The sequence below is a fragment of the Cardiocondyla obscurior genome, linkage group LG09 (genome assembly GCF_019399895.1).
Source record: "Cardiocondyla obscurior isolate alpha-2009 linkage group LG09, Cobs3.1, whole genome shotgun sequence".
Classification (NCBI taxonomy): Eukaryota; Metazoa; Arthropoda; class Insecta; order Hymenoptera; family Formicidae; genus Cardiocondyla; species Cardiocondyla obscurior.
In genome coordinates this window covers 6,694,657-6,722,239 of record NC_091872.1, presented here as the reverse complement: position 1 = coordinate 6,722,239, position 27,583 = coordinate 6,694,657, and the positions used below count along the sequence as shown (strand labels likewise).

General features: G+C 41.2%; 3 protein-coding genes and 1 long non-coding RNA gene across 5 annotated transcripts; 3 read left to right on the top strand and 1 right to left on the bottom strand.

Annotated features, from left to right (window-relative positions):
• Positions 1-2,712, top strand: LOC139105474 (peptidylprolyl isomerase domain and WD repeat-containing protein 1). The gene is made up of 8 exons (XM_070661580.1): positions 1-204; positions 403-505; positions 577-773; positions 863-1,056; positions 1,149-1,486; positions 1,579-1,768; positions 1,841-2,416; positions 2,498-2,712. The coding sequence occupies exons 1-8, from the start codon at positions 111-113 to the stop codon at positions 2,639-2,641; spliced, it is 1,836 nt and encodes a 611-aa protein (XP_070517681.1). The 5' UTR covers positions 1-110; the 3' UTR covers positions 2,642-2,712.
• A 353-nt stretch (positions 2,713-3,065) lies between these two features.
• Positions 3,066-4,564, top strand: LOC139105496 (uncharacterized). 2 transcript variants are annotated; one of them, XR_011546206.1, is made up of 4 exons: positions 3,066-3,782; positions 3,890-3,977; positions 4,095-4,238; positions 4,355-4,564. It is a non-coding gene; the product is annotated as an uncharacterized lncRNA (long non-coding RNA). The 2 variants fall into 2 exon arrangements; XR_011546205.1 differs by having other exon boundaries at positions 4,095-4,564.
• A 1,416-nt stretch (positions 4,565-5,980) lies between these two features.
• Positions 5,981-26,100, bottom strand: LOC139105481 (uncharacterized). Its single transcript, XM_070661600.1, has 8 exons — positions 25,588-26,100; positions 24,268-24,480; positions 23,768-24,014; positions 17,727-17,947; positions 14,131-14,294; positions 10,988-11,079; positions 9,959-10,151; positions 5,981-9,130 (listed from the first exon to the last, which is right to left on the bottom strand). Exons 1-8 carry the CDS (start codon positions 25,776-25,778, stop codon positions 8,895-8,897), a joined length of 1,557 nt encoding a protein of 518 aa, XP_070517701.1. The 5' UTR covers positions 25,779-26,100; the 3' UTR covers positions 5,981-8,894.
• On the top strand, positions 18,213-20,431 carry LOC139105495 (voltage-dependent anion-selective channel protein 2-like). Its single transcript, XM_070661634.1, has 2 exons — positions 18,213-19,359; positions 20,001-20,431. The coding sequence occupies exons 1-2, from the start codon at positions 19,204-19,206 to the stop codon at positions 20,226-20,228; spliced, it is 384 nt and encodes a 127-aa protein (XP_070517735.1). The 5' UTR covers positions 18,213-19,203; the 3' UTR covers positions 20,229-20,431.
• Positions 26,101-27,583: the final 1,483 nt, after the last annotated feature.

Here is a 27,583-nt window from a genome sequence, read left to right as displayed (position 1 = left end):
TGTCGCTGACTGGCTTTCGCTATAACGTAAACATTTATGAGATTGTAGGTTGAGAATGTCTTTGTATTCATTAATATAATTAATAATATTATACCAGATAGTTACTAATAATGAGTGAAAAACGTGAACACGAAGGGAGTGACACGGAAGATGGTTGGATCGGACCGTTACCCTCGGAAGCTGCGCCGCAAAAAAAGCAACGAGGTTAGTTAACCTAGTCAAGACTTTTTTTTTTCTTTTAACATTATACACATATAAGATAATTTCTTTTTTTTTATTTTCTAATTAACTTGATTATTCTAATTTTTATTTTATTTTTGTGCGGCATCTTTTGCTAGACAAACTAATTTTTTTTATGTTTTAAATGCATAGATTTTTCAATTATTTTTTTTAATTTTACAGTTTTGGAGTATGAACAAGTTTACATAGATAACTTACCATGCTGTGAATGCTATGAAAAATCCTACATGCACAGGGACGTTATCACGCATATTTTAGTGACAAAGTTGGTATTTTATATAAAGTAGCATGTAAAAAAATTTTTTTTTTATTTATTATATAAATTTATTGATACAGATCCAATTTTGTAATAACTGCTAGCTGTGATGGACATATAAAATTTTGGAAGAAGCAGGAGGATTTAATTGAATTTGTAAAGCATTTTCGAGCACACTTAATGGTGATACAATCAATGTCTGCTAGCTGCAATGGCATTCATGTATGTTCAGTCAGCTTAGATAAAACTATGAAAATATTTGACGTTATTAATTTTGGTAAGTACAAAAATTTACAAGTAACTTGTTAAAAATACTAATATGTACATATATAATTTATTATTCTGACGTTTTATTTGTTATTTAAGACATGATAAATATGATAAGGTTGGAATTTGTGCCACTTTGTGCTGAATGGGTTTATGCAGCTGGCGATGCCATATCTGCTGTGGCAGTATCTTCACAAGAGTCAAATAAAATTTATATTTATGATGGTCAGGGCACAAGTACACCTTTACATGTATTTGAGAAGCTACATACTAAACCTGTTGTCATTATGAAAGTAAGTTATGCTGCAATGTAAGATGTAGAAAGAAATACTGACGTGGGTACAATGAGAAAAGATTAACACCCTTTTTTTTCTTTTTCTTGCAGTATAATCCAGTATACGAAACGTGCATATCTGTTGATAAAGCTGGAATATTAGAATACTGGACAGGTCCAAAAATGGAGTATAAGTTTCCCAAATGTACATCATTTGAATCAAAATTGGATACCGATTTATTTGAATTTGCTAAAAACAAAACTTATCCATGTGGCTTGGCGATATCGCCGGACGGAAAACGGTTTGCATCTCTCAGTGGAGACAGAAAAGTTAGAGTTTTTAATTTTCGGACGGGCAAATTATACAGGATATTTGACGAAACGTTGCAGAGATTTAGCGAATTACAGCAAACTGTACAGCAACTTCCGAACATGGAATTTGGACGCAGGTGAGATATTTATTTAAATTTAATATGATTTAATCAAATTAATTATATCGTCTCTAGCGAGTATTATATTAATTGTGTTATTGTTATTATAGAATGGCAGTTGAAAGAGAATTGGATAAAACTGAAACAAATTTAGGAAATATTATTTTTGACGAGTCTGGTTATATTATTTTATATCCCACCATGCTCGGTGTTAAAATGGTAAATCTTTATACAAATCGTTGTATTAAAATTATGGGAAAGCCAGAAAATATACGACCAATGCGGCTAGCATTATTCCAGGTATTCATAATAAAAGTCTGATGATTAAATCAAGGAGTTGCGACATTTAAATAATTAAATAATTTAATATAGGGGAAAGCAAGAAAGACTACTGCAGCGTTGACCGTCGAGATGGAAGCTTCCGAGAATCCCACAATGGAATTAAATCGACCAGATCCAACGTTGTTTTGCACGGCTCATAAAAAAAATCGCTTCTACATGTTTACGAGACGAGAGCCGGAGGATACAAAGAGTCAAGAGTGCGATCGCGATGTATTCAATGAAAAGCCCTCTAAGGAGGACATTATATCTTCTACCGAGGCCACAAGTATGCAAAAGATATACGACACGGCGATAATTCACACGGCACTTGGTGACGTTCACGTAAATCTCTTTGGGAAAGATGTACCCAAGACGGTGGAGAACTTCTGCGTGCACGCGAAAAATGGCTATTTCAATGGTCATATATTTCATAGAGTTATCAAGGGTTTTATGATACAAACGGGAGATCCCACTGGCACTGGTACTGGCGGTGAGAGTATATGGGGAGGTGAATTCGAGGATGAATTTAAGCCCAATTTGAAGCATGATAGACCATACACTCTAAGCATGGCAAACGCAGGATCAAACACAAACGGTAGCCAGTTCTTTATTACATTAACACCGACAGTGAGTATCAGTTCTCGAAGTTTTTCGGAAATTAATTGTCGCAAGATCTTATTTAACATAAATATTTTACTTATTTTTTAGCCCTGGTTAGATAACAAGCATACCGTATTCGGACGAGTTCATAAAGGAATGGAAGTCGTACAGAATATTAGCCAAGTGAAGACAAATCCGAAAACTGATAAGCCTTACGATGATATACGTATAGTTAGCGTAACCGTTAAATAATTTTTATATAATAAAAATGAAGATACATTCGTGTAAAATATATTGAAATGTCTTTTCTCTCGTTATTTTAATCTATATGTTGTTGGCATCCATTTACTTCTGTGCCATTTGATATCGTAGTCCTTTGAAGAAGCTATATGTTCCTGTAGCGCAGGTGAACAAATTAACACAAAACAAATTGTAATTCTTTGGAATAATTATCAGTGAGTACCTAGAATTATACGGATCAAACAAATTAAAGCAATCATCGTAAATAAATTGAAAAATGCATAAAATGCTTAAAAACGTCTATATACTTGGACCAAATAGCACCTGTGACCATAAGACTCGCAGTTTGTCTGAGAGAAATTGTATCTGCGGGTCGTTTAAGATCTCCTATACCTGCTACAACCAAGCCCCATTTGAACATTGGCGCCCAGAAGAATACAGTGGTCGGACCTAAAAGATCTTTTTTTTTTATTTCTGCAAATCTTGTTGTTGAATTTAACAATTATTTTCTTTTTTAAAAAAGTTTTTAACAAACCATACCTACAGGATGTAAGAACGCAGCGCGAAATTTCTCAGGTAAAACTGAAGCAATTTTTAACATTAATTTCTGATAAGTACTGACTTTTCCGGGTAACGCCATAATTTTGCTTTATTATATTACTCCACCAAATTGAAATAATACATTTTATAATATAAAAATGATATAAATTATATCATATTAAATCTTCATAATTTTGTCTAAAAAAAACCGACCGAGATTAAGCGTCATCTGTCAAGGGAGAGGTTTTGAGGTTCAGGTATCGGTTCAGTTTGTAATTAATATTTGGCATATCATATTTTCTATAACGCGCTTGAATTGTGTACAGGTCAGAGAAAGAGAGAGAAAGACAGAGAGACGAACAGGTAGCGTGGAGGATGGAGTGGGGGAAGTGGTGGAAGCGCCGTACGTGCTGCGCTTTAGTGCGAGCAGCGTTTCCCTTCTCTCTGTCCTTGTTCAGCGGTCGAGTGGACGCACGTACGCAGGAGCCGCGCTAACTTTGTCGAAAAAGATACGCACACTTCTGCAACGGAAACCACCCTGGCACGAGAATCACCGTCTCCCGCCCCATTCTCCGTGTACGGGAGCACTTGTATCACGTCTCCCTTCCTTGAAGTAAGTAATATCCTTACTTAAATGTTCATTTCTTTAAGGCCATTTTTGTCTTTGGAAGTGTTGCACCGACTCGCGCCATTTCAATTAATTACCCGGGCTTGTTGCAGGCGACCGGTGCGAGGACGAGGGCCTGATATTCTGAGAGGAGGTGGAAGTTTCAGATATACATCGCGCATGAACGGAGCAACCTCAAGGGTAAGAATTACTTGTTTCGAAATAGTACATCAACTCTTAGTGCGTGCATTCTTTCTCAAGGGCAAAGAATTTGGAGCATCTCTCACGATTACATGTTCTACTTTTTTTCTGTTACAGATTAACGCAGCTGCATTCGCCGCCGTCATCATCGCCGATATTAAATCATTATACGAACCGCAGCCGGAAAGATGACTCGACACGCAAACTGAGAGGAGGAGCAGGCCCGGGACGGGTGTCCTGCATCGGCGGAGCAACTATTAGGTAAGGACAAATTCTTTTAATAAACTCTTTATTTAAAAAGAGCTTTATCTCTTTATTAACTTGATTAACTGTTATACCAACATGTCTATATTAATATTTTTTATTTTATGTTACAGTCACCGGCAGAGCTCCACAACTCCGCTGAGGTTCATGCAGATTGGTGAGTCGCATGTTTTTGTTTTATTTCCTTTTTTTTTTTGTAGTTTGTGATTGGGAGCTTTTGCAAAATCAGCGCTCGCGAAGCGTCGCTATCGTAATGTTTGCCAAATGAGAATTCATGAAAAGGCAGGCACAAAAGAATATAAGAAAAAGAGCATAAAAGAGCATAACACGCGCAGCAATAAAGTTTAACACGAGGCTTCACGTTTGACCGTCTTTTAATTTTTTAATTAAAACCGAACAGCATCGCGATAAAATGGCAACAATCGATCGTTAATAAAATCTCTGCGTCTTCTTTTTAAATAGAAGAAGAAGTAAACTGCAATTTCGTGTCGACAATATTATCTGTCATCAAAATTTAGTCCGCAATGTAATTACAAACGTTAAACAATTTAATTTAAAAAAGAAAAAAGAAAACACTTAAAGAAAATTAAAAAAGTAATAATAAATCAAGGAAAGAATAAAACGAGATAAAATAAAATGGCGATAGTAAAGAATACGCACCGCGAGAAGAAGTCGAAGTCGGACTGGAATGACATGGACGAGCTGAAGTATTTAATATGCGCTATTGATAATTGGTACGTGCCATTTCATAAGTCCCAGTGAATCTCGGCAATTAAAATTATTCCGAGCTTCGTGTAGGTAGTCAAATCGTAAATGTGATAGACGGGAAAAGCTTGGTTGTCGAGTTTCTGTCAATTAGCCGCTCTAGTTTCAAAGTCTCTCTAGTGCCGTAATATTTACAGCAAGTGCGAGAGCGTTCCACCGTCGCCGTCATTCCGTATAATTCTGCCCCCGAGAATTGAAGAAATCCCTTGCGAGATTCCACCTCGAAAACCACCTTGCGTTCCATCACCTCGGTGTTGTCCAATAACACCTGGACCTTGTTGCCCCTGGCTTGTGTCACCTCCTACATTTCCGGCAATGTTATCACAGCCACCAAAACCATCCCCTCGCATTCTTTGCAATTTACCGTCGTGTTATCCGTGTGAGTAAAAGAAAAAGAAAAGAAAAAAGTAAAATAATTTCGAAGAAGAAGAATTTAAATGTCGTTAAATTTGATGAAAAATTACCAAAAAGCCAAACACGTTTGATTTGATAATTAATTTTTCTTCCGTCGTAAAACAGTTTTATAATAAAATGTTAATAGTCTGTGATATTTTTTTTTGAAATATAAAAAAAAATAAATTGCAAAAAATGTATATATTTAACGTTTTAGAAGTTCTTTCTTAAAATTACGCGTCGTTTATTTGGTAGAAAGAGAGGAAAGAAATTTCTTACAAATCCATATAAAACATTCACATTTTACTTTTGAACCAAGGATCCGTACATACAGCTGATAAAATCTAATCGAAACGCCGGATCCTTTTTCTTTTACTTTTTTTTCTGGAAAAAAAGAAAGAAAGAGAAAAAAAATGAAGTCAATGCGATCACAACGATAAATTCATTTCGACATCGTAGAATAATCTCGACAATAACATCCTTCGCAAGATTACATGATATGTTCCAAATGAAAATGTCGTTTTCGTGGAATGTCAATGACGATTAGACACCAGTGTAACTTTAACACAGACAATCGTTCATACTTTACAGACGTGAGTTTTATTACAATCTAAATCGTTAATTGTTAACACTCTCCGCGAAAATACTTTTAAACACAAAATTAACTTGGTCGGTTTTGTTGCTCTCAGCTCTGCCACGAAAAAAGTGCCGCGTATTCGGCAAAAGAATTTAAGCATCACAGATCTCGATAGAACAATTCCTTTCCGTTTAAATAATCTCTGATACGAATCTTTGTGTACAGCCCTCCGCTCCTTCTAATCGGATTTGTTTAAATAAATATATCCGCTGCTGGCAAATACATTAAATTCACATTATCCACATCTTCAATCCATCGCGGATTTTCATCGCGAGGGACAATTAAAATATCCGTACAAATTGGTTATTTATAATTAATCTCCAGTGCTCGAGGTAGAAGTAAAGCGATTGGCTTTCCTGCCACCAGCTTGCATTATTACATAATTAGAATTGTTATCGTTACTACTAGCATGCTGCTTTACAAACATTAATAATCTACAATGTTGGATTTAAAATTCGGAGAAGTGACGAGCTTACAGTAATCTTTTAGTAGACCGTTAGCGTACAATACATACACACGTACATACATACACACGTAGCGCGAATACAATTCCGAAACGTTAGGTCTCCTTTGCAGAAATTTTTCATTTTAGAAATGCCAGGAAAAATTTAGTCACGCAGCCACATTGTCGCAAATTCCATTTTTCTACTCGCGTAAACTTACGACAGCCCGGCTCGTATCAGATTATTCATATCCCGCAAATGTAATTTTTATCACGCGCCCCGTTTCATTATCGATGACTTTATTTCCGATATTATATCGCGTTGCGCTCTTCTCTGTATTTTCAGCGTCACATTGTCCTCGTAATAAATCACAATCTCTGCATCGCAACGGTGCGTCACACATGAAAAAGAATTCATCCGAAATGGAATATATGATAATGGTCCTTTTTTTTTTTTTTTCTTTTTTTTTGCGCGCGGATATAAAAGTGTGAAGCAACGTCGAAGCTCTCGTAAAATTATTACTTACGAGCTTAACATACACGCATGCACGCGTGTGCGTGTTTCGCTTTAAGGAGCTTATCAAACTCTTCTACTCTTTCTGTGGCAATATGCATTTTTTTCTTTTTCCACGATAAACAAAAATGGAGCACGCAACATTTCGACGTTAAAGCTATATTTATTTATGAAATCTCTAAAAGATCATAAGTTAAGAACGAAATTATAAATTTCTATCTTTTACATAAATTATTTATCCCCGCGGGATTTAATTTCATTCTTTGTATCTCCGTGATTTCAAGAAGCTCGATGTGAAATACAAAATCTAAATAACTTTTTCTTTTTTCGCATTTCCTTTGCAATAAAATTATATTTTTCTAGCAATTAATTTCTTTTCTTTTAGTTGCTTGTGGTATTTACGAATCGTAAAATTTAAAAAAAAAAAAAGAATTTAAAAGATATTTGAATTTTTCGCTTCAAATCAACCATTTCGTTACGCTGCATACAGACTTTTAGTAATAAACATTTCATATACAGGAAAATTTATTTAAAAGAATGAATATTTATATTTTAAAGGTTTTTAGATATAAATTTACATAAATAAATATACTTTTTAATTTGTTAAAATATTCTTTTATTACGTTTCTTAATAAAGAAAAAAAAGAATCATTTAAAATTACATTGTTCTTTCAAATGGTCAACTTGAATAAGCTCCTTAATCCTTCCGCGTTTGACTTTCTTTTTTTTTTAAAAGGAACATATCTGATTTAACTATTTTTAAACATTTTATTGTTGTCGCTAAATATAAAAATGAGATTAAACATAAAAATTCAAAGTAGCGAATTAAATATAACGAATATAAAAAAAAATTAAGTACTTTTTATTTTAATAAATTTTATATTGAAGTGTTTTGAAAATTGCGACATATAAGTTGAATTTATAAAGTAAATATATCATATTGAAATAAAAACTGCGCAATAGAATTAAAAAAAAATTTTGAATTAATTTGTACCTGCGGATATCTACTAACGGTCACCGTATGTCTTTGTATCAATGAGATAAGAGACTCGAGAGTTTCACTTATATTTTATATATAAAAATTTTCACACGCGCGCACAATCACTCGTTCGCTCACTCTTTCACACACGCACACGCACGTACGCACCCACATTTATGTTATAAGAATCTTATTTGAGCGAGAATAACACTGTGCACTGTTAAACTCTTCGTAATTCGAAAAACATTCCCATATGTTACTACAAAAATAATTTTCACATGTTTTACAATTACATTTAGTACAATAACTTTTATTAAAATCTGAATTTCTTTTCAAACAAACTCCATACAACTTCAGTGATTCAATGTTTACTAGAGAGAGGAGTTTTTTTTTTTTTCTTTTTTTTTCTTTTTTCTCTTTTTTTTTTTAAAACATCGAGATGGATACTCCTGAATGTGAAATGGTTAATTCCTCCCGATTTGACTGATTTGTGTATGAGAGTTACGACAAATCTGCGCCGCGCTTCAGCGAAAAAAGCTTCGCCTACGAGTTGAAATATACACGAGCTTTTATTTTCCCCCGCGGAAATCCAAAAGCCCCCGAGGTCGAGTTTCTCTCGCGCGCTTCTCGCTTCCTGTACACGGTACGTTCGTCAATTTCTTCGCAGTTCAATTTGCCAGTCATTCCGAGAATCTGCACTTGATATTCCTCGCCTGGTGTTACCGTTTTCGTCGCGCTGCTTTTCTCTTACGCGTCGTATATACAGATCAGGTTCCTTTTCTCCGCTGGTCTCACACGATTTTCTCGTTTGCTCGCGAATTTTCCGAAGTGACGAGTGAGTGACGTCCTCGGACGATCGATGTTTGGTGAAAAATCACTTTTCTTTCTCACGCGGTAACACGGAACGCTGTGCGTAGAGAATGTTAGAGAATGAGAAGATTTTCGCAGCTCTTGGTTTTTCTCTTGAAGCCGAGCAAGTGCTTCAGGATACGTCTGCGGTGCTTGCTACGGCGACGCCTGGTAGCCTGGTCTCGACTACGTTGTGGATTCAGCTTGATCTGCGCTAGAATGCCCACCAAGAGCTCGTCCACGTGATGAGCCAGACCCGACGAGGTCTCGATGAACTTGCAACCGCAACTGTTCGCCAAACGGCGTCCAACTGTCGGCAGGAATAGTAGGCTCGAATGTTACAGAAGCAATCGAAACTTGACAATTTGTTTTAGACGATTTCAAAGTTACGTGCCGCGTGCTTTGATATATGCTTGTGGCACTTTAAAATTTATTTTATATGTATATTTTCGCATTAAGTCCGTTTCAAACGACACGTATTTCGTATCGATCAATATCTAGTTCCGCTAACATTTTATGTATAAAAAAAACATTTTTTTAAATCGTAATTCACGTACATATATATTAATATTAAAATATACATAAAAATACACGGCAATTCTATTAAAAAAAAAAATTGGCGTTACGCGGAGGATTGCCGTTTTACTTTCGTCACGATTGTTTCTTTGTCTCGAAGGACCGGCGTCTCTAATGATCATTTCAGTTTAATTGCGAAGACCCGGGCGCGAGGACATGTTCCTAATCGTTCCGCAACTACGCGTATTTTTGACCGCGGATAGGGAGTCTCTTATACGAATAAGTATCGACGTCGTCGACTCGGGAACGAACAATCATTTTTCTGCACGTCACGAATGTCGAGAGTGCAAATTTTTACAACAAATAATCGTTCAGCGCGGTTTTTCATTTTAATCGTAAAAAATCGTCGCGATAGTCCACCGTCGTTCTTTCGGTCGTTCGTCACTCGAGTAATAGTGATTATAAAAAAAAAAAAAAAACAGCAGAGCAGTATAGTATAGTGTGATTTGATCAAGTGATTTTGAAGTACCTAAGTAAAGGGCCTAAAGTGGCGATCCTAAAATCTGCAGAACTGAGCGAGTAGATATTTTATTAAATTGAATTTGCGAGACCGTATACTCACCCACCGTCGGGATCTCCCGCTTTCTCTCGAGGTCCACTTTATTACCAACCAGGATGACACCGTGAGTTGCCATATAATCGCTTTTCCACAAATAGAGCAGCGTCTCCTCCGCTACTTTTAAGCTCCTTCTGTCCACGACAGAATACACCACCACGTACACGTCCGGGTTGTAGGTTGAACAAAAGGTCTCGACCTCGAAAAAGACGAAAGTAGAAAGAAAAAAAAAAAAAAAAAAAGAATTGAAAAAACCCGCGAAAAGCACAGCGATTAACATACCGGTCGATTCGCCTTTCATTTTTCCGCCAAACGACAAATTTTATCGTTCGCATAACGCAACGCAATAACGCGATAAATGGTAACAGAAGAGAGAATACCGCGTCGATTAAAAGAAGCGTTATTTATTTTCCAATAGCTCGCGCATCTGTGACGTTTTATTATAAAATCTCTCGAGGGGCTTTACAGCTTCACCGCAGAGTATTTTTTTTTTTTGAGGGGGAGGGTTTATATATGCATACACACATATGCCAGATTTGTTAAGACAAATCGGAAGAAAATTTCCATAAACGATAGAAATCATTAATTATACATGCATACATATATGCGTATCTTTTTATTTTTTCCGTTCGTTCTGACCGTTCGAGAAAATACAATAATTCACCCCGTACCCTTTCCGCGATGCCGACCCTCCGAATATATTCGTATCCTTTATTCACTTTATTGAATAAAATAACATTTCTCAATATTTTTTTTTCCTTTTTTTTTTATCTACGCGTTTCGTCATGGTCCACAATTTATATCGGGATATGCTGTAGGGGTTCGCCGACATTTAATCGGCAACAATAGAGAGAAAAATTAAAGCGACACCGTGCTATATATCTATTTTTACGAAAGCGAGTAAGTTCCTTCCGGTGCCCGACGGTCGGTCGTAACTTGTTAGGTAATTGACCTTTCGATATATATCAATTCGATACTTCGTCGTCAATGCTATTTTTACCGTAATAAAAAGAAAAGAACTCGCATTTTACTCACCGACATCTCCGAGGCGGGGTGATCAATGATCTCCAACTCCGTCTCGTGCCCATCGAGCATCACGGAAACGTTCTTCTGCCCGTACTCCTCGTCTAAAAAAGAAAAGAAAAAATCCCCAGCGAATAGACACTTACTATCGTTCGATTATCAATCAACTCGCACGTCGGCATATTTTCGTGCGTGCACGTAACGCGCGTACTTAAACGGAAAAACTGACGATTAATATCTCGTGCATGAAAAACAGCGGCCGGATCGAAAGATAACACACGTTTCCATCGTATCACATTGCGCACGCTCTCTTTCCTTTTTTTTCTTTCCTCCTCTTCTTTTTCTTTTTATACCGACAGAAGCGAATCCTTCATTAAAACTGTACGCGCAGATGTGTTTATCCGAAGGGAAAAATCTAATTACACCCCAACGACGGTGGCGAAGTTTCATAGAACTGCGTTGACCGTTCTTTGCAAAGTCCATTACGATCCAGGTTGAACTTCAAAGCGGATCGCTGAGAAGAGAGGAATATATTGCCTCTTTCGCATACAGAAATATCGATAATGCTCTTTTTTTTTTTTCTTTTTCCCTTCTTCCCTTCTATCCACCCACTCTCCCTTCTTTCCTTTTCCCCAATCCTCTCCTTTTCTCTCTCTCTCCTCTCTCTCTATATCTCAGCAAAGTACTTGACGCAAAATCGATACAACTCTACTTTGAGAGCTCACGCGAAGGTACTCGCGAACGAGTAGCGAGCACTCGCGGTAGGTTCGCAAGCGTATATACATATATGCGGTTTAATAAAATCGGCCACGAGCAAGTGACCCCGGCGGCGGTAACATAGCAGAAAATATCGCACGTACGGTACATAAATACACACGTGCGATATTCGACGGGCAATTCACCTTCAGATGAAAGAAAGAGAAGAGCGGCCGAGGCATTTTTCTTTTTTTCGGGTCAACAGCGAGTCGTCTTTATCGCGGTTTCCGTTCAAGTATCCGCTGCGCCAGATAAACGGCACCTTGGTGGGCGAGATATATATCCGATGTCGACGTTGGTTATCGAGAGGAAATTCGATTGATGCAAAATACTCTGGTCCTTAGCGCTAGGAGAAAGCTGAAGGGAAATCTCAGTCCCTGAGCGAACGGCCGAGATTAGAGCGTTGTTTAACATCGCGACCGAGGAGTTAACCACCATTTAAAAAAATTTACAGCAATGAACATTTTCGGAAATTACCATTGCATCGCGCTTTTATTACTGGCTGGTTATTTCCAGTATTCTTATTTTATTTTCAGTATTGCTCAGTATTTTTAGTCCCGGTTTCACCAACGCAAGTTAATCAAATCAGTCGATTAACATTCAGGGTTTTAACTACCGAACGTATAACTGATGCCAAGAATAACATCAGTTTTGTAAAATATCAGTTACAACTCTGAAAGTTAATCGACCGACTTGATTGATTCGCGTTGGTGAAACTGGGGCTTAATATATTTTTTCTGTTCTTATGCATTGTTGATATCAATATTATCTGTTTTTTTTTGCTCTATTGCCGCAATATATTAAAAAAAAAATAAAAATGTACAGTGATTCTCACCAGTGGTCGACCCCTCGATCGCGTCCTAAGGGGAGCGTGTTTAAACTGCAGTTAGTTAACGATAGTTTATTGAAAGGCTGGGCGAGCACCAACGTCGCCGGGGTGTGACAAAAGCTCGGCGTCGATGTGCGCGGCGCGAACAATTCAATACACTCAACATTACATTCACAAGCGAAAATAACTTTCGAGCGGTACGGCTCGTGCAAATTAATTAACCCGACCGGCCCGCTAAATTACAGGTTATTACTACATTGCTTGCGCGTGTGCGTAACGAAACAACGCGGCTTGCATCGAAGGCTTGCCCGACGGGATCGAACGTTCTTCTCGCACGCGCGGACTTGCGTAATCCCGATTATGTTGATTTCGCGACTGGTTGCCGCGGCAATCTCGTCGGCATAAGAATGCCTTATCATTCGCCGCACGTAGGAATAAAAAAAAAAAAAATGCCGCGAAAGGAGCCCAAGACGCGGACGGAAAACGCGAAAGGTTAACGAGACGTAAGATGCGGCCGGTGTACGGAACTAAACTTCACCAACACTCTTCGCGAAAAATAATTAACATTTTGCGCGTACGGTATACGGAGTATACGGAGAAAATATTACTGGTCTATTAATTACGTAGGAAATATGCTCCCTCTTCGAAATATTTTCTTGCAAACCTGCGATAAAACGACGTTCATAGTAATTAACAATTAATCCCGTGTACATTCGTACTAATGACGCGGGTGAGGTATTTGAAAAGCATTCACTATCGGGCGTATAACAGCGCTGGGATCCGTAACGCTGTAAACCGGTTGAATTTTCGAAATTATTTCGCTACAAATTTAATGAAAAAGCAGCTACAAGAGTAACGCAGATCATTAAATTCCTTTTCTTATTTCACCGGATTGTGAACATTTTAAATTGTACGTTAAAATATTTCACTCGTAATTGCGATAATTTATTTGTAAAATAAAATTAAAACAAAACCCGTGCGTAATATTTCCGAAAGAAAGAACCGTGATGTACCAGAAAAAATAAAAAAAAGTCAAAAAATAAATTAAAAAATAAAATAAAAAAAATAAAAATTCAAAGCGCAAACTTTGTAACCTCCGCTACGATACGCGCCTCGTGCGGAATAATTTTGTCGGAGGCATAATCGAACAGTTAATTGACACAATCAAATCCCTTTAAGGGAAATGCGCGTTTCACGATAAATATATATGTTGTACCGCTAACGTTTTACCCGGCGGATTAATTAATTCCGTTAAATGGGAGCGCGCGATATCGCTGCAATCCGGCGGCGCGGCTCGCGACAGGCGGCGCATAATTAAACGCGGAATAGCCGTCGCGGGAGAATCATTTGTTACGAGGAATACGTCTATCGTCTGTTCGCGAGTCGGTGGGAAATTGCCACTGCGAGAGCGATATCCCGAGACTTTAATCGCGTCAATTACTCCGTAGCGACCAGGGGCTATCGGTGACGTCACGGTTAGGTCGAATTAATTCTTGCAAGGTAGTAGGAAACGGGATTGGGATTAAAGGTGGAGGAATGCAAAGGTGCAAGAGCCAGTCGCGATACTTACCGAGGGAGGCGTCGTAAGCGCAAATGTAGTCGCTCGTGGTGAACTGTGCAGTTAGGGCGGTTTTCCCGACTTCCGACGCGCCCAGCATACCCACTTTATACGTCGCCACCCGTTCGCTGTCGGCTTCCTCTTCCGCCTCCATGCCAGAGAGCTGCGATGCTGAGCTGAGGAAAGGAAATAAAAAAAAAGAGCAAGCGTAATCCAATGAACAAGATATTACATCCGAGCTGGCGAATCTAAGCAGGATCTCGCAGCCGGATGTTCCGTTAGCTTCGTCCTGATTGCTCTCGCAATTACGACGCGCGATAGACATATATGCGCGCGATTGAAATTACTCCGTTTCATCGAGATCCACCTTTTTTTTTATTTAATACACTCTTATTCCGGAAAGGTACGCGCTCAAAGCCCTGTCGTGATCTTTATCAAACTCGTCGCGGTTATTACACGCGAACGTCAGCCGGTCTTATTTTTCGCAATTCAGAAATGTTATATTTAATGGTTACTTACATTTCTTGAAAAAAAAAAAAAAATTTGCTGGAATGATTATATGTCTCTTTTTATCAAAATGAGGGTAAGCTTCTTCAGAACATTATTTCTGCTTTATCCTTGGAACTCTAAGAATAATTTTTCCCCATCATTGTTGAAAGATCTAGCTTGCTGCACTTTCTTTTCTATTTAAATCTAGTTATATATCATGCTTCTTTTTTTTTTCTTTCAAATAATATTACACGGAATATTCATTTTTGTCGACATAAAGATTTTTTAACTTTTTATTAAAAAAAAAAATATATATAACTCTTCTTTTTCATCTCACTCGAACTGCATATTATTTCTCGAGAAAACAGCCAATACTAACAAACTAAAAACCGTACTTTAGAGAGATCTGGTTTATGTAAAAATAAAATAAAATAAAATAAAATAAATCAGACGAAGGTAAAGGATTCAATGTATTTTTCTTTGATTTCCGTTTAAAATTAAACAAATATACGTGTTTACTTTCGAAATAGAAAGCGAAAAGGGAGCGAGCGTAAAAAGGAACGAACTTGCATAATGTGAATCTATAACTCTTAATGGAAACGAGGTACGAGATGCGACGTGCTCAGTAATGTAACAAAATCTCTTTTTCTCTTTTTCTCTCTCTGTCCCTGCGAATCTGCTCGTTCTGCGGGAATAGTTTCGAGGTAAACTTGATTTAAATTATTCGTTGTGTTGTCCGTAGATGTACGTATATGTCGCACCTTCAAGCCACATTCCCGACCACCTCGATTCTTTGGTTTTCCCTCGCTGGGGAAGCACTTTCCGGGATTACTCGTCACCATCATCGCATCTTTCGTTAGTCCGACATCTCGGATTTGACGGTGTTAAAAAATCGTATCTGTACATGTAGCGCGAAAAAACGGAAATAGAGGAGATAGATAGAGAGAGAGAGAGAGAGAAAGAAAGAGAGGTTGGAAAAGTCCCTCTAAATTTTAAATCGGCATAAAAGCGAATGTAGGATGCCTTTAATCTCTTTCAATGGGAACTGAAAACTCGAAAGACGGCGGCCCCCTTTTTTACGGCTGGGTTCTCCACTCGTCCGGGATACGAGCTACGCGCCGTGTAATTATCCGGGGGCAATTAAGGCGCCTTTAAGCGCTCGTGCAGCCACCGATTTACTCGGGTGCTCCGCTCATATGCCGGCTGGCAAGTAATCGAGTGTCTCGCTGATCACCGCGGGCGAGGCGGAAATCAGAGTTGAAGGTGGTGCATCGCGTATCACCTGCTCGCAAATAGTACAAGCATAAACAACTTGTTCGAGAAGATCAACGCTAACTTTCGAGACGATTAGCTCGAGGAGCTTCCGGCGATAAATTTAGATTCGTCCAATCTAATCGATATCTCCCACCGAAAGAAACTCCTGCGCGAAAGGATCATTTTCTTTTTTTCTTTCTTTTTTTTTTACGTATTGAATCCACGTTCAGTGCCATTAATTCGATAGATTAACAACGTTTTTACATGAGGGCCGAATAACAAGCATTAAACATAGACAGTAATGTCTTATAAATTATTAATACACATCTTACGATCTTCCTTGAATATATGAGTCTATCGCATCTCGTAGCTTTTTAGAATTTATATTGAGTAAGATGTTGAATAAGCAACTTTTAGTAAAATAATTTAAGTATCGTTAGCTGCAATGTTAAGAGATAATTAATTAAATTTTTGTTTTTTATGTTTTTTTTATTTAAATTAATTTGAAAATCTTAAGACGATGGAAACGATATTGATAAAGTCAAGCCCACATGTTCGCGAGAAAAGAACTGAGAGGATGGAGATATAATTGAGATATTAATATTAATTGGTGCACTTTTTTATATTCTATATAGCTTCGTTTAACATAATATGTTTATGCGTAATTATGTCGTTAATTAGTTGAAATATAAGAAACTTGGAGCATACAGGGTGTTCTATTTCAAAGGGTGTACAAATTTAATAATTATATAAAATATTGTGTAATGATGTTAAAGTAAATGTCATTAAAGAGGGAAAATGTCATCCGTTGAGAAACTTCAAGCGGCTCAAATTTTCAGACACTAGAACTACCGACAATATTTTTTATAAATATATTCTACATTTGCCTAAACCACTTTAAAAGTAAAGCTAAAAAATAGCTTTACGGGAAAATAAATTAACATATTTGACAACTTTTTTTTTTTTTTATTCCGACAAAGTTTCGAAAAAAATACCTTAAGAGATACGGTGCTTAAAAAAAAATAGAAAGAAAAAAAGAAAAAAAAAGCACACCATTGTTTCTCGATTTGCATATCGCTTCCCGCTGAATACAAACAAGAAGCGGTATCACGGTCCATTCGACAAGAAACTTGTGCTTCGCGTAAAACGTAAAGTATAGCCATGCGCGAGGAAAAACATTTGACGTGTTTTTCTTTGTTTTCTAAACCGTCAGCGACGGCTCGCGACGAAGCCCTCGAAGAAGAAAATAAACAGCCCGAGACCGGAATAGAGATGAAAATGCGGAGGAGCGCCACGTCCGCGGTGTCCGCACGTGTACTACGGTGAAAGATTATTTTCCCTCTTCGTATCATCCTCGCTCTTTCGTCCCGTCTGTCTACGCGGTCATATGCATTATACTTTTACGCGCTATATTTATAGCGCAGGTAACCATAGCGATGAAAATGTCTAATTATAATGTTCAGCCGTTGAGCTTTAGCCGCGGCGCCTTTATAACTCTCGTTACTATTATTCGCTGGCGATAGCGCGAAAAAGAATATATATATATATACGTATAAATTATCATCGTTTTAACCGGCGACTTTCCTTTTGTAATAGCCGCGAATTGCGAGCGCGTTAAGGGCGCGAGTAGATTAAGCTCAATGCCGGCATGACTTCAGCCTATTATAATTTTACAAATGCACAACCGCGAAGCAAACGAGTCCTGCGTTCACCCGATGTTTCGCAGTCACAAAATTTAATTATATTTTCCGGAGACTCTCCGCTGGTATTTTCACATTCTGCAGCCCCAAGGAGTTGCGCATTTCGGGGAAATCTATCGCGAGCTTTTACCCCCTTTTTTTTTTGGTCCCCGGGGTTGGTCTCACCTGAGCAATCTGGCCTCCCGGGTGCTGCTGCAGCTGGTGGAGGAAGTTACGCTGTTGATGCTCCTGCTGCGCCGCGTCTTCAGCGAGTCGCCCAAGTTGTAGATCCCGTTTGCCGTTATAGAAAACGACCGGAGCCTGTAATATTCGAGACCGTTCTCGAGCTCACCCTCTTCGGTCCCAGCTGCGCTGCACCCACCGCGTCTGGTATCGGCCAGCATCGGCTGCAACCGAAACGGCGATCTCTTATCTTTGCGTCATTTCGAAGACCGATTATCGTCAAGCTCGCGATACGATTCAAAGCTTTCCTCTTCGGCGAAATGCCGCAAGCCCTGTATTTTCCGGCGCGCGAGCGGGAGGGACAAATTTTCCGGACATTGAAAATGAATAATTATATCATCCGCAAACGTCATCGGTAATCGACAGATACTACGTTGCGCGTAATATCTCGACGCGATTTGTCAACGCGCTCATTGATTGAATTATGAGCTAACATGACGTAAATTGATGTATAAAGTTCTGTAAATCTCCCCCGAACGGGCGCCGGCCGCGCCATCGACACGCGAATATACGCTCGCGTAGTTTCCACAAATTCGCAATTGCGATACGGAGCGGAAAAGCGGCAGCGAGTATACGCGCCGACGTTCTCGAGGGTTGTATTAGGGTCGCGGGGAATCCTAACGCGTTCGTCAATCGATGGGCAATACCCTCGGTGACATAATTGCCGGCCTATCGCGGCTCGTTCAGCTTGTTCGCTCTCGCGATTGCAAAAGAAAAAAAAAAAAAAAAAAAAGATTTAACTGAACGTCGCGATTCGTCGATAGTTTGAATTCCATCTCGCATCCTCTTCCCCGATCAAGTTCATTCGGCTTCTTTGACGATCGCGATGTGACGCTCGGAAAATAATTATCGACCATCGCCGTTCTGCAGACGTTGCAATATTAATCTTCCTCGTGTCCCGCGCTTCTCGCGATGAGACGTCAACGTTAGACCATGTTTTCGTTATCGTCGACGAGCCCTCGTGTACATTCGAATTACATCGCAGCTTCAATTTCTCGAGTTTTCCCCTCACTCGCTTAACCAAACAAGAGAGCACTTTCTGCCGGAATTAAAACGTGAGAGTTAAATTATATTAAGACTAATTAGCTTGATCTCGATATGTGGAACGTTGGAACGTTGAATATAAACTTTGTGTCCAAACGACACGTCATTATATTAAGTATGTGCATGCATATTATATAATTTTATCGTAATAATGAAACATACGTGTACGGGATTATAAATTTATAGAGGACATACTTGAAATAGAATAATTAATTAGTCGGAAATATACAATTCAGATAAATATTTGTATAATTAATATTTGGATGATTACGTTGTGTTAGGAAAACTTTGAAAGTAATATCGGTGGAATATCGCATTTAATTGAAATTTCTAATTTTGTAGGTCGAATTTATTTCACGGTATACTGAATTTATCAATGGAAGTGCCGAGTTTCGCTGATCTTGGGGGAAGGGTTAGAGACGTTTTCAAGACTGGGTTTCACCATGGCACAGGCCTTATCAATATTAAAACCAAATCTGTTAAAAGACTCGAGATGATGAGCGACGCGACGTTGAATTTCGCGGAGTCAAAGGTTCTCGTAAACTATTACCTCATAATTTCTTTTTTTAATATCTAAAAAATTCTAATCGTAAAATAAATTTTTATCCGCTTTAGTTACGTTATCGTTAATAGCGCGGCGTATTCGCTGATTATTCGACCAATTAATGAGTGGGAGAAAAAAAAAAAAACGAGCGGCGTAAACTGCCGTTTATTTTGCGAAAAATTTAGCATAAAAATAGTAGCTAAATCAACTAAATATTTCAAGCGGCAATATTTGCATTTAATTATCGGATTATACGTGTCACTAAATTCGAACTCGTAGCAACTGTTACTCTAAAAGCGGAAAAAAAATGTGGATTATTTTTTCGCGAGAACTATACTGGTGAAACAATATTTCCGTGCGTATACAATATTTATTAGTTTTCCGGCGTTAATAAAGTACCATATCTGTTCGTGTTTAGTGAATCGCACTGAAAAATCACTCGCGTGACAACATGTTTAAATAATAACGTGTTTAAATTTGTTTTTAATCGAATATATTTAACTAAGCGTTTAAACGATTATAGAAACAATGGTTTAATCGTCCCAATGTCAGACAAAAGTAATAAAACGGTAAAAAAAATTAAAAAAAAAAAAAGAAATTAAAAAAAACTTACAATGAATTCGTGGCAGTTTAACGGTTTAATGGAGACAAAGTACAAGGCGAACGCTGGAGCTTTGCTGTTAAAATGGACGACCGAAGGTGTGCTTCACCTGGGATGCGAGTTTAACGGGCTACTAATAAAGGGCGTTGATTTGCTGTCCGAGTGCTCGTACAATCCGGAAACGGCCGCGAAGAGCGTGAAAGCCGGCTCGAAATTCGCCAACGAGAAGATCAACGCGGGCTGCGAGATCTGTTAGTGATGCCCAGAGTTTTCTTGGGATTAATAAATTTTTAGTCCGCCGATATCGGGAGCCGCGCTTTTCTCGCGTTTAAAAGCGCGCGCGTGATCGCGTTCTCTCGCGCGTTAATCGCCTCGTCGATAATGCACGCGGACTTTGCCGGGCTTCCCTTGTGAAAGCGCAAACGGCGTGATTCGCCGAACAAATTCATCCGCTATTTATAAAGTTTTGCAAGGTAACAGCTTTCGGCCAGGTCGCTGCTTGGAACGATGGATAAAGGGCTTCATGCACTCGTATATTGTGCCGGCATATTTCCGTCTAAGGGACGAAGAAGGCTAATTATACCGTCCAAACCTTTCGCCGACCTGGCCGAGAAGGAAAGAAAAAAAAAGCACGAAGTAAACTTGCACTATGAAACAAGTCTTTATCGCGCGATTACGGTATTAAAAAAAAAAAAAGAAAAAAACGTAGACATTAATAACATTAAATGCGCAAAGTAGCATAGGTTCTATCTCTTTATTTAAAATCAGACTACTTTCTAATATTACAAATTACGAAAAGCATTTTCGTAATTAAATACTCCCGTTCGCGGAATAGTTAGCTGTTGATAGAAAAAAAAAAGATAAAAAAAAAGCGAATTTACCGGAGCGTCGAGTTTCCTACGGTATTCTTCTTCCCTTCTCTATGCCCGCCGCCCGTGTTTAATTAATTATTTTAATAGGGACAGCAACGGCAAACGATGTTTCCGATGCTTCTCTACATGAGACGAGCGTGAAGGGAGATCGAACGTAAAATCAAATGCTCGGAAAAACAATCGAGTGCCGTGCATCCGCGGCTCGCTTGCCGTTCTCTCGAGTAATTTGTTCCGAGCGTTCTTCCTCGCCGCCTCTGCTTTGCGATTGCACGTTGCGTAACTGAAGGAAACTTTAATAAATAATTCCCTCTCTCCGGCGCAAACTCCTTTCCAATATCACGCAAAGTTCGCGGGAACAATAGCGAAACCGCGTATCCCGAATGTTTAACTAACTAACAAGTCGCCGCAATTTCCGTGAGCACAAGCGCGAGTTTCCGTGACGGCAATTGATACAGGCACTTCTCGCAGCTTGCGAACAGAGCCACGCTGACGTGCGGTCACATTTTATTGATAGACGGACGCGTCAGAGGGTACGAGGAGGGAGGGGAGGGGTTGACTCTCGTCAACGAGCGTTTCATCGAAATAAAACTCACTGTGAATAGGCGGACGAATTAAATTTCTGGAATTCCGGCAGAGAGACAGTTCGGCATCCGATTAAATTCCAACAAGCGGAATAATTAAATTCTTTTTCCTTGTATTATTTTTTCTTTCCCCGCAAAACGCGACGATCAAAACACACGGTCGTTTTCCTTTAATTTCTGATTTTTTTTCTCTCTCTTCAACCACGAGTTATGCGGCGGTATCGTTTAAGAACTCTAAGAAATAATCGCACGCACCTTCCGTTTGCAGCTAAAGATTTAAACTCGAGTATCGGGCTGCTCGGTTCGGTGGTGATCAAGTGCCGGCATCTGCTGCTTGGGTACCAGGGTGGCTACGACGTAACCTCCCGCAGGGTGACGAAATGCGACGTCGGGGTCGCTTATGGTTGCACCGACATTGACCTGCATCTCCTGGCACAATGCACCAGCGTACCGCACGCGTACGGGTTATCGGTGGTGTACAAAGGTGAACGCGACTTTCCCCTTCGCGCTCGCGCGCGCCCGAGACAATTAGCGAAAAGCGAGAAACGCCGACGGAAGACTAATCATCCCCGTGACAACGGAGTAATTTCAGTCTACTCCGTAATACTCTCTCTCTCCGAGGAAGGACTCGCGCCTCGCGAAATCGCCTTGCCGTTGTCGGGCTTAGGACGTTCCGTCCCGCGCTTACTAATGCTAAATTACCGCTGTCTTTCTCGCGTATTAAGTAAATGGGAAGTTGAACGTGCCTAGCTTGGAGCGTAATGAGATTCTGTCGCTCCGCGTTCAGATAGGCGGAACACGGGCGCGTAATACAAATCGTTTCGCATATATCGGCGCACGTCACGGCGGCGTTATCAATTTTCTCGACAGAATCGGGGGGGGGGGGGGGGAAGGGCGGCGAGGGCGATAATTAGCAACGTGAGCGTGTCGAGGGTCCGTGACAGCGTCGCGTAATGGTGACGTACGGCAAGGCTCGTACCGTAAACCGACACCATCGAGATTATGTGAAAATTACGTAACGCCCCGCCACATCGATGACCTCGCTTAAAATCGGGTTAAAACTGTTCGCTTTAACGTGGCCCTTAATTAACGAGAGCCGCGCGTTAATCAGGCCGGGGTCGTAATTCGGTGTCCCGTATACTTTTATAACTGGCACGACGCATAAATAATGTTCCGGTGTCTTCCCCTCGATCGCAACGTTTCTTCCAATTTTTTCTCTTTTTTTTTTTCCCCCTTAGCGAGACCTGACCTAGACATCGCGACAGAAGGCACGTACGCGACGCGAGATGACGTGAGAAAGTGGATCTTCGGCGCCGCGGCCAAGTGCAAGATCGACGAGAACTCGACCTTGCGACTCAAGTTCGACACCGATCTCCAGGTCGCCGCGAGTTTCCTGCGGAGGCTTAGCTACGGTATCACCCTGATCTTTTCGTTCAATGTCGACTGCGCGAACATCGCCGGGGATGCCCACAAAGCCGGACTAGCGCTCAACATAGAGGCTTAGCCTAGCACGTCGCGCTTTTTCCGTCGCGACCAGATGCGGCCGAAGACTGCAATTGCGTTTGTCTCCCGAAAAAATTAATATATTAAACCAGCGACTGAAAGATTTCTCTTAAAATAGCAACATTTTAATCCGATCTTAAATCAATTAAACTCTGGTAGACACTTTCTTTGATATTTTGCTCGAGTTCAAATCTCAGTTATCAACAATTTCCAGGCGAGAGAGAAAAAAAAAAGAGCTTGTCAACGACGCAGAAAAATCGTCGTTTTCGTAGACGCTTGGTCGCGCTCGCTCCGTTTTTATTTATTTTGTTTTTTTTTATATTTATTTTTTTTTTTTATTTTTAGTTGCGCGTTTCGCGATCACGTTACGCGAAATTTCGATGAAATTCGGAAAGAATGGCAGCCACGAGCAGTGACATTCCCAGCGCTATTGTGCGCTGCGGGGCCGTACAGTATTCGGCGGAATTTACGCACTCCGTATTCATTCCGCTTGCCAATAGCCCGCCCGCCGTAGTTGTACAGGGAATCTTTCGGTTTCGAGGTATCGTTTACAATGGCCGAGGAAATTAACTCAGCGCCACGTGCGCCATCGATCTATACGCGTGCACTCGTACTCGTACGTGAGGCTCATCATTACGCGTACCGCTATATTTGCCTTCCCATCAAGCTCGCGGATCGTAAATTATTCTCCTCCATTCCCGCCTCCCTTTCTCCTAGCGTTACAAGAGTATATCAGGATACTAAAAAGAACCCCAAGGTCTTTCTAAAAAATGTTATCCTAAACCTCAACTAATTTAAATCCATGATTTCGCCTCCGTTTTGGTATCGGTATCGCTCACCCTGTGACGGGGAACCGCCGGCATGCTGCTCGTTCTGCTACGGTACTTGGAACCGGGACCTCCACCACGAATACCGGACGTCAGGCTCGTCGAACCGGAAGGGCTGGTCGGGCTGGGTCCGCTCGGGCTTGCGTTCGCGCTTAGGTGAGAAGACGACGACGCGCCGGGGCTTAAAGCTGGTGTTCTGATCGGGCTCCTGGGCGAAGGTGACAGGTGACCCCAGGGGCCGGCTTCCGCTTGCAAAAATCTGCCGGACGAAAATAGAAGATTGTCACGAGGCACGTGCCGCGTTGCGGGTAATTTCGTTTCCGCGTAAATCCGGGGGCTTTTCTATCAATTTACATGACGCGGTTGGAGCTGAGAAACCCCAGGGGCGCGTCAGCCTCGGATTTAAGACGCTGAGGATTATTTTCGCGCTGCTGAAACAGAATTGATCGCCGCGCGCGGATCTCAAACGGGCCGCGCAAGTCAACGATCAATCACTTTTACGAGAAGACGACCTGTGCAAGTCCGGCGTGGGTCTGGCGACCGCGATGCTGGAACTTCTGCGTCTCGAAGGAGTTGGCGACTTCGGTCCGTCCGCGGAGCTGTGGCCCTGGGATCCGGTCAGCGACGTTTGGTACAGGTGCACCTCGACCTCGCTGCTCCGCCTCTGGAAAGCCCTTTTGCTCCAACGCCGGTTCTTCCCGTCGACGCTCGTGCCATCCTGCTTCCTGCAAGTTCCCAGTTTTAGCTAAACAAGAAGTACTCGAACGGTCGGATACGCGCGCGTTACTTCTCCGCTCCGCCGAAGACAGCTTTTTCGCGAAGCATAATTCCATTTTTACATACGCATCGCGCTATCGATTTTCTCTCCTTCCCCCTCTCCCACGAGTATCTCATTAAATTCATTTTCGGTCCATGATTAATTTATTATTCGCGGCGAAGGATAGCGTAAAATTGCCGCGCGACAGCTTCTAATCCGAATGCGAGATTTTCAAATGGCTTCAACCAGTACTAAAGACTTCCCACGCGTGTTCGTAACGTGCCTCGAACCACCCTTACGATCTTACTCTAACGGACTGGGTCGCACTACCCAGATCGAGAAACGTAATTTTCAGATAAAATTGCCAAGTTCTCGATTGCGTTACCGAGCGGGGGAATATTATTGAGTTTGCAACTCTTAAATCGATCGAACGTCTTCAATTTTACGGCTCGTTAAGCGCTCGAACAACGAGCTCGCCACAGGGGCTGGCTTTAAACCAGCGAAATAGCTATATATTCGAGACTTAGGCAAAAATAAACGGCGCGCAAATTATCATCCCTTGTTACGACATTAAGCCCGTTGCGTCGATCGTTTATTATTAATCGATTATTTGATTACATTAAACTAATCTGATTAGCGCCAGGTAGGGCTATTTATAGTTTATTTAATTACACCGATTTCGACGTTTAGCAGCTAATTAAATTTTTCCATTCATCGGCGAGAGCCGTATTGTAACTCAACGTCGTTTTCGTTGCCAGTTGACAACCGACTTGTAGAACAGCCCTTGCCTTTAGCATAGTTAATTAAGCTTTTCATATTCCAGCGAATACATTTTGAAATATTAATCCTATTCTTGACTGACAACCAATTACGTGGATTCATAATTCTCTCCTCCGTTTACTTCGACGTAGCATTTTCGATCTCTTTTAAATTTCCTCCTACTTTACTTTCATGGCGAAACTACTTGTTGCCTTTCCTCGGCAGAATATTGCCTCTCCTCGCAAATGCTATCTCTCTCTCTCTCTCTCTTTTTTTACCGTATTTAGAAAAGTGAAAATTTCCAGCAAGCACTCACCTTGGTAGGAGCTTGTCCTCGAGCATGCTGGGTAAATCGTCACCGTCCTCGGTGAGCGCCGCGAAAAAGTCTTGAAACTTGTCCGGGAAACTGCTCGGCGGGCAAACGTTCATAGGAAGTACGCGCTCGGCAGCGTCTGGAGTAGCTCTCCCAACGATCTCGCGATGATCCTCCACCGAGGTCGTTGCCATATATTCACTAGGAATTTCACAAGCTGTCGTGTACCATCGGCGATTAGCGAGCAGCTCGCGTTCCCTTCCATTCGCGCGGCCCGCACGTGGCTTCTCGCGTAAGCTCGGCGCCGCGATGAACGGATCAACGGGATCCGATCGCCGCCGAGTACGGAATAGCGACGTGATCGAAACCAGCGACGGCACAGCTCCCGCGCTCCGTCGTGGAGCTCGCAGGAGCTTCGTACCACAGAGATGACGACGTAACCGACGAAATTCTGATCGACTTCGATCCGAAACCACCGATCCCGCGACGGGCTTCGAATCACCCCGGGCGGATATGGAGATCGTGCCGCGAAGTCAGCCGCTTCCGCATGCAACACCATCCGCGCTTTCACTCTCGTTTCGAAAGCTGTTCGCGATTTAGCTGCGAGCGTGCCGGGCTCGGCGAGGATATCGGATGCGCGGCGCGATCTACCGATCGAAGTGCGTGCTCCGCGTACATCGTTTCATCTTCGAGGTAGCGAATCGCGCGCACGAGGACGCGATCGCGGACGGTGGGTCTCGTTTTGCGCGAGCGAGTCTTTTTTCCCGACGAAGACCTGGCGAAAACTGAAGCTGGCATGGTTGTTGCACGTCGTTCGGTGGCTCCGGCACCTTGTCGGGCTTGCGCAAGCGTGACTCACCCCAAAACTGAGCGAACGGGTGGTAACGTCGTAAAACTGATCGTCTCGTTTCGCTCTAGCCACCGCAATCGTCATGATGTAAAGGGGCGCTTTGTGCCGGCCGACAATGTGGAAATGAGAAACGAGCCCGTCATGAAAGACTTAGCTTCGCGATCGTCTAATTTATTCCTTTCTTTATTTTTTTCTCTCTCTCTTTTTCTCTCTTTTTTTTTTTATTTTCCGCGCAACAAAGACGAGAGGTACGCAAACGTGTAACCGGGTGGGTATCCTTAGGGAATTTAAAGCACAGCCTGAAAGAGAAATTGTCGTGCGATAATTTCCCGACATTATCGTGGGGAGTGCGATAACGAAATTGCTGGTACAGCCTTCCTCGATTAAATTTGTGCTACTTCGGGTGCGTGTCACACGAATGAGAGAGGACATGAAGAGTAATTTGATCAACCGTCGACCTGGAGCCCCGGCGGTCACGGAACGCGTGTAACGCGATAGAAAACTCGACTCGCGGCCAAATTAAGGATGTATGCACCGAAGATTTCAGGGAAGCGATTCATCTCCAATAATAGCTGGATCCGACGTAAGCGAGAACGATATAAAAACCGCACGGAATACTTAATAATACTATTCAATAATAGAGACGAATTAAAAATCGAATTCCCGCGATAGGAGTTTTAAAACCCCGCACCGACAAATTTATATCCCGGCTCTTCGCGTATAGACTGGCTGAATACACTTCGAGGAAGATCAAGTCTTCGCTTAGACTCAACGAATGCGCCCCGTTCGGCCTTTATACGCTCAGTGTTTAACGAGAAATATCTCGAATCCGGTAATGCAGCGAGGCAATGTTCCGCCGTGCTTCTCTTTGCACATTCAGCGAGGAGTTGTAACGCGCTTTGAATCGATTAAAAAGCTCATTTAGCCTCGAGATGGCGGAGAGAGAGAGAGAGAAAGCGAAACGAAAAGAGAAAAGTAATTCAAGGAGCATCGCAACAAGGAGCTTTCCTACAGTTTCAACGAGAGCGAGACGCTCCTCGCATCTTTTCACGATCCTGAGGGAGAGGCGGGAATTATATTCGGGCCGGTTGGCGCGTTGGGGATGTGCGCCGCGTGTAAGAAAGTGATAAACGGCGCGGAATGTAAATT

Coding starts and splice junctions, on each gene's coding strand:
- LOC139105495 (XM_070661634.1), top strand. CDS start 19,204: ATGGAAGTGCCGAGTTTCGCTGATCTTGGGGGAAGGGTTAGAGACGTT. Junction 19,360..20,000: donor TGAATTTCGCGGAGTCAAAG/GTTCTCGTAAAC, acceptor AATTCGTGGCAG/TTTAACGGTTTAATGGAGAC.
- LOC139105481 (XM_070661600.1), bottom strand. CDS start 25,778: ATGGCAACGACCTCGGTGGAGGATCATCGCGAGATCGTTGGGAGAGCT. Junction 24,481..25,587: donor GAGGACAAGCTCCTACCAAG/GTGAGTGCTTGC, acceptor GGGAACTTGCAG/GAAGCAGGATGGCACGAGCG. Junction 14,295..17,726: donor CGGGAGGCCAGATTGCTCAG/GTGAGACCAACC, acceptor TCCTTTCCTCAG/CTCAGCATCGCAGCTCTCTG.
- LOC139105474 (XM_070661580.1), top strand. CDS start 111: ATGAGTGAAAAACGTGAACACGAAGGGAGTGACACGGAAGATGGTTGG. Junction 1,769..1,840: donor TGCGGCTAGCATTATTCCAG/GTATTCATAATA, acceptor AATTTAATATAG/GGGAAAGCAAGAAAGACTAC. Junction 2,417..2,497: donor TTATTACATTAACACCGACA/GTGAGTATCAGT, acceptor CTTATTTTTTAG/CCCTGGTTAGATAACAAGCA.